At 40.0% G+C, this 10,301-nt stretch overlaps 1 protein-coding gene across 3 annotated transcripts in view; it reads right to left on the bottom strand.

The window, feature by feature from the left end:
• Positions 1-1,609: 1,609 nt before the first annotated feature.
• Positions 1,610-10,301, bottom strand: part of si:dkey-246i14.3 (ephrin A4) — a 55,922-nt gene continuing 47,230 nt past the window's right edge. For 2 of the 3 annotated variants that reach the window (XM_061820737.1, XM_061820738.1), the window contains 2 exons: positions 5,597-5,623; positions 1,610-3,827 (listed from right to left, as the gene is read on the bottom strand). In XM_061820737.1, the coding sequence (XP_061676721.1) occupies positions 3,747-3,827; positions 5,597-5,623 (108 nt within the window). In that variant the 3' untranslated portion in view covers positions 1,610-3,746. The remainder of the gene's footprint in view (positions 3,828-5,596; positions 5,624-10,301) is intronic. The other variant, XM_061820739.1, reaches the window with a different exon arrangement.

Here is a 10,301-nt window from a genome sequence, read left to right as displayed (position 1 = left end):
GGGGGGGGGCCTTGGGGTGTTCGGGCTCTCCCTTAGAGATAAGGTGAGAAAATCGGTCACTCGGGAGGGGCTCAGAGGAGCCAGATGAGGCGGCTTGGGGACACAATCCCCTCGGAAGTGTTGGAAGAACTGGCTGAGGAGAGGGAAGTCTGGACTTCCCTGGTGAGGCTGCTGCCTCTGCAACCTGACTTCAGATAAGTGGAATAAAACAGATGGACCAAGAATATTTTTCAGCTGTTTTCATATGTTCTGTATTGATGACACATGCTTTTCAATTGACAAAACCAATTAACTTTGTGAAAAAGCTCATATTTACTTTCAATGTACGTACAAGCATCGTCTTTGATGGGAATGTTGCCCCCACTAATGTGACATCGCTTAGTTGGGCGTCCACAGTGCGTTGTCTCATCTTGTAATGATCAATTTGTAATCAATCTTGTCATCTTTTATTCGTGTCTGTGTTCCCGTTAGCGCCTTGAAATCACCAACCCCAGCCGTGACAGAAAGCGGCCATCTTGAGCAAAGTTACACAAAGCACACATACGTAAGGTGTGGGTCCAGCGAAGGTCCAGTGTGACTCGTCTCGTTCTCCGCTGAACCCTGGGATGCGATGGAACCTGGGTTAACTACCTATGCTAAACCAAATAGCATCCATTTTCCCAGATTGTAAAGGCGTTAACTGAATAACTGTTGAGCTTGGCATGATTTTCAATTGTGTGTCTGCAACCTGCGAGACCGGCTTGAATTTTGTATACACTTCTGGATTACTTGAACCATTCATCCTTGGCAGGGGTGCTGACAAAACCTCTCCTGGTGTGCCAAATCCACAAGACGTCGTTTGCCTTTAAGTCTGACTTGAGTCAAGCTGTGTGATTTGTGTTTCCCCCTCTGATTAATGATAATACTATTATTGACATCTGTATTAATTGCCGCAGATGTAAAAGTGTTGGAGCCATCAGCACTTCTGGACACACCGCTGGTGAAAATGGAAAAGGAACAGTGAATGTAGGAGTAGGCTTGTTGTCGTCATACTTTTCAAGGCCCCTTGGATTAAATGTGGATAACATTACGGACTCACCTCCCTTCTGTTTCTAATACTCATCCATTACTAACGTCAAGTCGAATAGAAACGTGCTTCAGACATCAAGGTCCAGAATCTGGAGCGGCTGACAAGGCGGCGGTGACAAACGTGTCATCACAAGCCGTCATTGAGCATGAAATAGCAGCATTACCCACCGTTAGCCGGGAAATTGCCTCTCAGCCTTTCGCCATATAAATGGAAATTCATTTACAGCTGATTTGGAGGCTCACGTCTACATTTACAACATCATCTCCCAAGCAGAATTCCGTGATAAATACACTGACTTGTTTATTGACAATAAAGCCGGTCGGTCCATAAATAAAGGGAGTCGATTGACTAGCCAAGGATTTATCAGACCAGGGCCGGCGCATGGATGAAAGTCAGTTAAGGCCCAAAACCTTAGCAGGTTCCTGGCATTACAAGTGCCTTTAACACTGGAATGTCACCCCGAAGACTTAACCGTCATTTTGAGCCTCTTGTACATCCTACTTCGATGCTACATGTGCAAGATTGGATTAATGACATTAATTATACCAACATTTACAAAATTTATTTTTATCACCACATTTGACTGAAAGTAGTACAAAAAACAGGCTCAAATTGCAGTTGTCTCTTCACAGAAGAAGCTACATTCTTCACTAAAATGTGAATGCTGAGGACACACACGCACATACACGCAAAAGAAAATGATCACGTTCTATATTACAGAAATGAAAAACTGTAGCGAGTTGTATTCATGGCAAATTACAGCATTTTGAAAGAAAAAAAGAGATAAGTGCCATCATTGTACCATAAAAATTAATTTAAGCCCAAGGCAATCAAAATTTCCAAATATTCCCCCCATTTAATTAAAAGTTGAATACATCCAATTAGTTTTCCTTTAAACATTATATAAAATAAACAAATGGCACAAAAAGGGTAACAAATAGAAAATTGAAATCAAATAACTACAAATCAAAATGATCAAATAATTTGACTTGCACAACAATTTCAGCAGAACACATTTGTAAACTAAACAGAAAAAAAAAAAGAATCTAACAATTATCTATAATACAAAACACAAAAGTTATTTTCCTCCCACATTTAAATAACGGGAAAATTACATTGCCACAAGTATTAAACAGGTGCATTTTGCCGGGTCTCATTAACCATGTCAGTAAAATTGTGGAATTGTGTTTAGAAACAGAAAACCAAGTAGCGTGCGTGCATATCATCTGCAGTGGCGCAAGACGAGCCCTGTTGCGTTTACCCACAATTCCCTCTGGTGTGAATTTGCCCCGCTGTCCAGGAGATGCAGCACGAAAGGACGCAAAGCAACCCAAGGTCTACGTTTTAATCGTTATCAAACTTCCCCTCTGTAATCCAGTTCCAATTCCACTACAACCAGTTAGATCCCAGTAGGGGGCGCAGCAGCCTTGCCTCATTATGCCCAAATAGCCCCTGTTCCAATTTTACTGAAGAAATCTTTGAAGCTCGAGTAAACAAATACATTTACGTGTCGAAAATAAAAATGTGCCTTTTGCAGTTAAGCCAATTAAATGTGTAAACGGGTAATTCGTTGCTCTGTTACATCTCTTGAATCTTTAATGGATGCAAACCCCTGACAGTGTCAATAAAAACTTGTCAGTATTATCTCTGTTAATGGAAAATTCGTCAATTTCACTACATTTGCCTCCAAATTGATTTATGACAAGGAACACGTTCTTGTTTATCCATCTATGCTCGCCACGTATGGTCACAGGATGTGTGGGAAATGATCCAATTTCACTTAATTTGGGCAAACATTATTAACGCCGATGGACATCCTCGTTCATCTACAGCAGGGGTCACCAACATGGTGCTCGAGGTCTCCACTGAGGATCACGTGAGTCGCCACGGGTCAGTTCTAAAAATCTCACAGTAAGTCAGTGTTAGTGGCGATAAGAAATGGGCTAGTATGCTATTCGAGGAATCTTGTACAAGTGATCATTTCAAAGATTGAAATACATGCATAGATTTACAGAAATAAATGTTATAAATTTATCATTATTCAGAAATCATTAACAAGATCAGTGTCTTCACACAATAGCTATAAATGAATAATGAAAGGTACTTTTTGATCAATTCTATTATTTCAGAAGTGGTAGCCTTTTGGATAAATGCCGCTTAGCTGCTCTGAAACGTATTCAATGTATTTCTTGTTCATAACGAATAATTTCCTTTGTTTACCCAAGTAAGGCATTTCAGAACATTCCTCATTTATGATGGTGACCTGGAGGCAATTTAGGGTTCTGTGTCGTGCTCAAGGGGCTTCGGTCAACGGATGACCTGACCACAGAAGCACAACTGGCGATGCCAGCGTTTTACTGTACAACAGCAGGCAGAACGAAGATGTATCCATTTCTTGGGCCCTTTTGTTTGGTGGTGTCAAATAAAGGCCGGGAAACGCTGCACTAGAATGCGTGGGGGTACCTAATGGAGGGGCCCGAGTGTGATTGAGATGGAAGGGAAGGGCTCATTCCCTGAGCGTGTGTGAGCGTGTAAGGTCCACCGGGTTGTTTGTGTGTGCGCAATGACAAATGTCATCTGCGTTCTCAGTGTGTGGATGGCAAGGGACTGGTGGGGTTCTCCGGCTGTGCTTGAGTGTCCCAATCTCATTGGGAACAGGCGGGAGGAGGTCAGGTGGTCAGCAGGACGGCGAGGACGACGCAGAGGAGCAGAAGTGACGGCGTCCTCGACGGATCTCCTTGACTGAGGGGTGAAGTCGCTGAGGGGACACGCACGGACAACAGCGTCAGCTCAGTCTTGTTCGTATTCATCTACTTTGAGAACATTTCAAAAGTTTTCTTAAGAGGTGCATACAAAAGGAACAAGATTTATGACAGCTTCTGAGGCCAAACATCAATTAATTGGTATATTTTTTTGGGAAAAAAAGTGTATTGCTGAAATAATAAGATGGAAAAAGTAAAAAAAAAAAAAATGTTTCAAGTCTTACTACTAAAACTGAACAAGAATACACATGTAATATTACAAGAATGAAAAGTTGTATTTGAGCATCAATGTGGCCATGTTAAGAAAAAGTTGGAACATTAAAAGAAAGTAGTATTAGTGCCACAATGGAAGGAAAACAGTGAAAACTTAATTTTACAAGACTAAACCTGAATATTTTTTGTTAATGTTCCAAAATACACACGTGTTAAGAGAATTGAAACCTTGAAAAAAAACCCTACGGATTTCTTGGGGAAAATTCAGAATTGGGTTACCCCTATTTGAATGTCATGGAAAAAAGATTTGTTAAAATATAATTTAAAGATAAATTGTCTTGACGATTAAAACATATTTTGAAAACTGTATGCATCTAGATGCTATGCTCTATCATGCTGTAATTTTCTATTCATCTTTTTCCAAGTTTTTTTTTCATTTTGTCTTTATTGACTTTCTATGGAAAATGTTACACTTAATCTATCAAATGTGTTGGACGTTTTTGGGGGGGAGGGTTGTCTATGCATTTTGTTTCCTTTAACGTGTGTGCTTCTCTGTGACTACATTTTCTTCAATAGTATTTTGCGTTTTTCCACACTTTGAGTGTTATATTTTCATTCCTGTTTTTATCTGTTGAAATATTACAATTAGAAAAAAAAAAGTTAAAACTATCTTTCATAGTTTCCTGACAAATTACCATATTTTTTTTTCACAAAATGTAAAGTTTCTTTTTTTTTTTTTTGCAATGCGCCCACTTCCTAAAACTGTATTTTTCTATCCATCCATTTCCTTAGCCGCTTATCCTCACAGCAGTCACGGGACTGTGGGGGCCTATCCCAGCTTTCATCAGGCAGGAGGCGGGGTACATCTTGAACTGGTTGTCAGCCAATTGCAGGGCACATGGAGACAAAGAGGTGCACTCACAATTACACCTAGGGGCAACTTGAGTGCCCAATTAATGTTGCATGTTTTTGGGATGTGGGAGGAAACTGGAGTGCCCGGAGAAAACCCACGCAGGCACGGACAGACTGACAGAATTTGAACACTGGTCCTCAGAACTGTGAGGCTGATACTCCAACCAATCACACCACCATCTATTAACATACATATATACATACATACATACATATATATATATATTTTTTTTTTTTTTTCTTTTTAAATCATTTTACTAAATCCTCATGAATTCCTGCTTTTTCCCTATTACAAATTTAGTTTCCAAATTGTCAAAACTTTCTTGTAGTCTTTGTAACAGTTGTATCTCCCTCTTTAAATGTTACACTAATTTTTGTAACTATGAGTTTCTCCTTGTAACATTACAACTTGATTCTTTAAAATGTCTTTCTTCTATTTAAAAAAAAAAATGTTCCTTCCATGTTATTCCTTCAAAGTCATTTTTCAAGAAATGACTTTTATAATAAGTCACCTTATTTTGTAATATTCTGACTACTTTCATGAATTTATGCATTTTCCTCACTTAAACGTATTCTCATTATTATTACTTTTTAATTCTGAAAATTTCATTTAAAAAAAAAAAATGGTGAAAAAGCTCACCTTGAGTTTGTTTGGAGCCCTTGGATGCTGTAAGAGTGGAACGGAAAGAGCATGAGAAAAACTTTGGAAAGAAGTTGCCGATTCATCACGTTTGCATGTTTAACCCTCTCGTTAAATTTAGTGTAGGAAAAACAGCAAGAGGTAGACAAATGAGCAAAGGGAGACATTTATCTTTTGTTAAATCCTGAAGCCACTCTCAGCAAATTCTCTTAAAGGTTGGGAATAATGGAGCAAGAAACAACAGGAACAGGAGAAGTCTTATGGAAATTAGGGAGCGTTACAGTGTCGGGGATTATATACACACAGAAAGGATACAGGAAATGAAAAGGGAGGAGAAAACAAAAAAAAAAAAAAGAAAAACAAGAGAAAATGCAAAATGACAGAGCGAGACTAAGAAGTGGACAGAGCCTGAAAACGACGAGGGCGGAAGAAAAGAAATGAAAAGGAAGGTCAGACATAGAAAAGGGGATGGAATCTGGGAAGGAGAGCGGGTGGATGGACAAGGGAGAGTCCGGCCGACACTTTGTCAGCGGGAGGTGCTGAAAGGCGGGGGTGGGGTAATGGAAGGATGCTGTCGGTTGCGGAGAGGCGGCGGAAAACGGTCAAATACTTTTGTACACACGGACACGGAAGAATAACATGCACACACATGCGTGCAAAATGTCTACACAAGCACACATTCCAATTTGCGACAGAAATATAGGAAAAACTGAACTGCCCCAATATCGCCCTGCTAAAAAACAAGTGCCCACATGCTTGGGATGTAAAGGGGGGGGGGGGGGCACATCCAAATGTACAAAGTTATGGTGGTTTTGAAAAATGGCAAAAAAGACGAGAACTCGCACACAAAATGTTGAGATATCAAGGGTGCTGCGACACAGACAGAAATAATACAACATCACGCATGGACCAAAATAAAAAAAAGTCAACACCAAAGAGCTGGCTATGAAAAGGGTGGTGGCACACAAAGATACCAACACACACACACTGCAGTGGGTACCACATCCATGTTTTTACACCCTACTCCTAAAAAAATTATTTTTTTTTCTAAATTGCCACCTGTCCTCGCCCCCCCAGCGTCTGAGCTGATGAGGCCAAGTCACGTGTTATGTTTCTTCATTAAATGGACGACGTCTGTGTTCTTTATGTGCGAGGCACCTGCAAGCATCGTCTGTCGCTCAAAATTACGCCGGTGATTGTCTACAACTAACGGCCATCTTGGGGCTAACGAGGCATTAAATAGCATGCTGGGACTTGGCCTGGTGCACAGTGTGTGTGCGGGAGGGTTGGGGGGGGTGTGTGTCTGAGATAAATCAGAAAGGGGGGAAAAAAATATTGAATTCTCTTATTGAAAACCACCATTGTTCTAGTACGCTTCGAATTGTAGTTTGGGATGTTCCACTCCTTCATTAAGGAGTATATCCATTGTGGTGCAAACATAAAATAACTACAGTTTAAAAAAAAAAAATGAAGCAATAAAAGTTCATTACCTATCTGGTTTAAAATAAATACATAAATACATAACAGCAACAGGCTGGCAATGAAGGTGACGATAGTGAGACAACATAAATCATCAAAATCATTCATAATAAACACAGGTATATCACAATTTGGGGCATCACTACATGCAAACTGGAAATATGGAGTTGAATAAATAATTGTAAAAGGATTTAAAATTTAGAAAAGGTTGCATAAGTTAAATGTTAAGATTAATGCAACATAAGCCTGTAGATTTAACATGCAGGGGAAAAAAATATTGTATGAAAGACAAAAGCAGTTAAAATTTGAAAACATGAAATTTAGTAAAACAAAAAAAAAGCTCAATAAGATAAATTGATGAAAAAAATAAATACATTGATTATTGTGAATTAATATATATTTTTACATCGGTTGCATAAATACAGAAATATGAAAAATAGTGACGTAAAAATAAACCTATAATAAAATGTTTATTATAATACAACGGTGGAGAAGTGAATATAAAATGTACAAGAATGATTTAGGTTGTTTGAAAACTAAAATTTTATTCAATGATGTTCCATAACATTTAAACATTTGAAATCACAGAGAACAATTATATATGTATTTTATGGTTAATTACAAATTCAGTTTTTCAAGTGAAACTGTTTTTGCATATGCGACACCACATGGTGCGCGCTGCAAATCGGTGAATAAAATACCCCGCATTGACTCGTGTGCATGTGTGTGTGAGACACGTGTTGTGACCCGACTTTAATTGTGCCGAAAAAAAGGGGAAAAAAAAAAGCACTTGCTCACAATAGCGCCGGCGTCGAGCCTCGCCACAAAATGGCGACCGCGGCGTCTCTGCTGCTTTTTGCGCACTGCAGTCTGCAACGTGCAGCACCGCCGTGGCCAAACGTGCGTGCCTGTGTGGAAATGCACTCTTCCACACAGTTCCACCACTGCATCTATGAGGATGCCGCCATTTTAAAAAACACGGCAGGTAATGCTAACTGACGACACTTAGCGCTCAAAAAAAAAAAAAAAAAAAAAAAAAAAAAAAAGAATTCTACAGAAAATCGATCAATTCACAAAAGGTGTTTGAGGGTTGGCTTTGGAGATTTGTCAAAGATGGGTTGTTTCCAGTTCATGGGGTCCAAAGGTATTTGGGCATGATTGGAGAAGGGAGGTTTTATTTGGGGTGGAGGAGCAGGGAGCGGGTGTGTGGGGGAGGCGGGGGTTGGAAGGAAGGCAGCTACGTTGCCCCGCCAAAGACACTGTGCATAGTGGAAAAAGACGGGGCTCACAGCGGGAGAATGACAGGAAAAGAAGGGAGGAGATTGGGAAAGAGAAAAGGAATCAATTAGAGCGAAAGGGAAGTTGCTCCTTAATGGCTTCTCACAGTAGGACGGCGACTAAACAAACAGGAGGAGTTTTTAGGGGAAAAGTCGATGCCAAAGAAGAAGGTGAGCGAGGCGGAAGGAGAGTGCCTCTTTTTTTTGTTGTCTGATGCAACACGGGCTCAAGCAACTTCTCTGGCTTCAATCGTGCCAATGGTGATATGGGAAAGATGGGAGGGGTGAAAAAAATAAAGAAAACAGGAGAAGCTCCTCCAAAAGGCTACATCTTATAAAAAATGGACAATTTGACACATTATGGCAAAAAAATGACCCTAAACCCGCTATTTCAGCCGCCCCCATCAAAATATGCAAATGCATCAAACAGACACTCACGCTCAATGTGAATTACAGTCACACACTGCACCCAACATGACAGAGCTGCAGAAATTTCATTTTTATATGCATATATACAAACATGTATGAAAAATGTTGCCAAAACTCTCGTCATTTCTTTCTGGTGTTATGACCCAAAAAAAAGAAAGAAAAAAAAATCAGAGAGCTCCCCCAAAAACCGCAACCAGGACAGTCCCAGCCCAATAGAAATATATAGAGCAAGATATATTGACACATATAAAGTTGTTAGAGAAAAGCAAGAAAAAGCAAAGGAGACAAGGCAAGAAAAAGACAGAGAAATAGCTAAATATATACAGAGATGGAGAAAGACAGTAACAAGACACCTTATTCAAGCCGTGACAAGATCAACTGTATAAGAGAAGCTGCATTAAGCTTTGCTGAATGCACAGTTTAGCACAGGCACACGGTGTCAGTTTCCCATGAGCAGTTCATTGAAGATGTTGATGCCATGGTAGGCAGTTGATCAATTTTGGAATGTGTCCATTGACGCCATATAGTAGTGTTCAAAATAATAGCAGTCCAATATGACTAACCAGATAGCCCAATGGCACAGCCTTAGATGTGTGTATATCAGGAATGCTGCATCTTGTTTGTATTCTGAGAATCTACAGCACCTACTGGTAACTTGTTTGACATATAGCAATAAAAAAGTCCCACCGTTAGTCACATTGGACTGTTATTATTTTGAATACTACTGTAGATACAGTGGTGAGGCCGGCCATGATGTACGGATTAGAGACTGTGGCACTGAAGAAACAAAAGGAAGCAGAACTGGAGGTAGCAGATATGAAGATGCTGAGGTTCTCGCTTGGTGTGAACAGGTTGGATAGGATTAGAAATAAGTTCATTAAAGGGACAGCCAAAGTTGGATGTTTTGGAGACAAAGTTAAAGAGAGCAGACTTAGATGGTTTGGACATATTGGTAGAAGGGTGCTGAAGATGGAGCTGCCAGGCAAATGATTGAGAGGAAGAGACCAAAGAGAAGATTGATGGATGTTGTGAGGGAAGACGTGAGGACAGTGGGTGTTAGAGAGGATGATGCACGAGATAGGCTTAGATGGAAAAAGATGACACACTGTGGCGACCCCTAACGGGTCAAGCCGAAAGGAAAAGAAGAAGACTCTACATACAGTGTTGCACTGTACAAAGTCTCCGTGTTAAAAATGCTTGCAATGGAAACAGTTGGAGAACTATTTGTGGTGGCGCAGACGAAAAACTGATTACACATTTTTTGAGACTTAACCAAAAAATGGCGGCATTGTGCCATTGGTTCGGATTGATCAAATCGTCACCTGTAACGTGAATGAAATGTTTAATAATAGCAACATTTTGACCTTGCGTTCCTGCATGTAAAAATTAAATCACAAGTTTGCATACACAGTACTTTCTCATCCTACTGAATGAGCAGGTGTGCACACTTTTGACTGGTCAGCAGTACATTGGGGATTTAAACCTCCAGTCTTGAAAACATTGAAATACTGTGTACCTGA

Source organism: Syngnathoides biaculeatus, chromosome 5, assembly GCF_019802595.1.
Source record: "Syngnathoides biaculeatus isolate LvHL_M chromosome 5, ASM1980259v1, whole genome shotgun sequence".
Classification (NCBI taxonomy): domain Eukaryota; kingdom Metazoa; phylum Chordata; class Actinopteri; order Syngnathiformes; family Syngnathidae; genus Syngnathoides; species Syngnathoides biaculeatus.
Note: the sequence above shows the minus strand (reverse complement) of the source record. Positions and strands in the feature narration are given on the sequence as shown.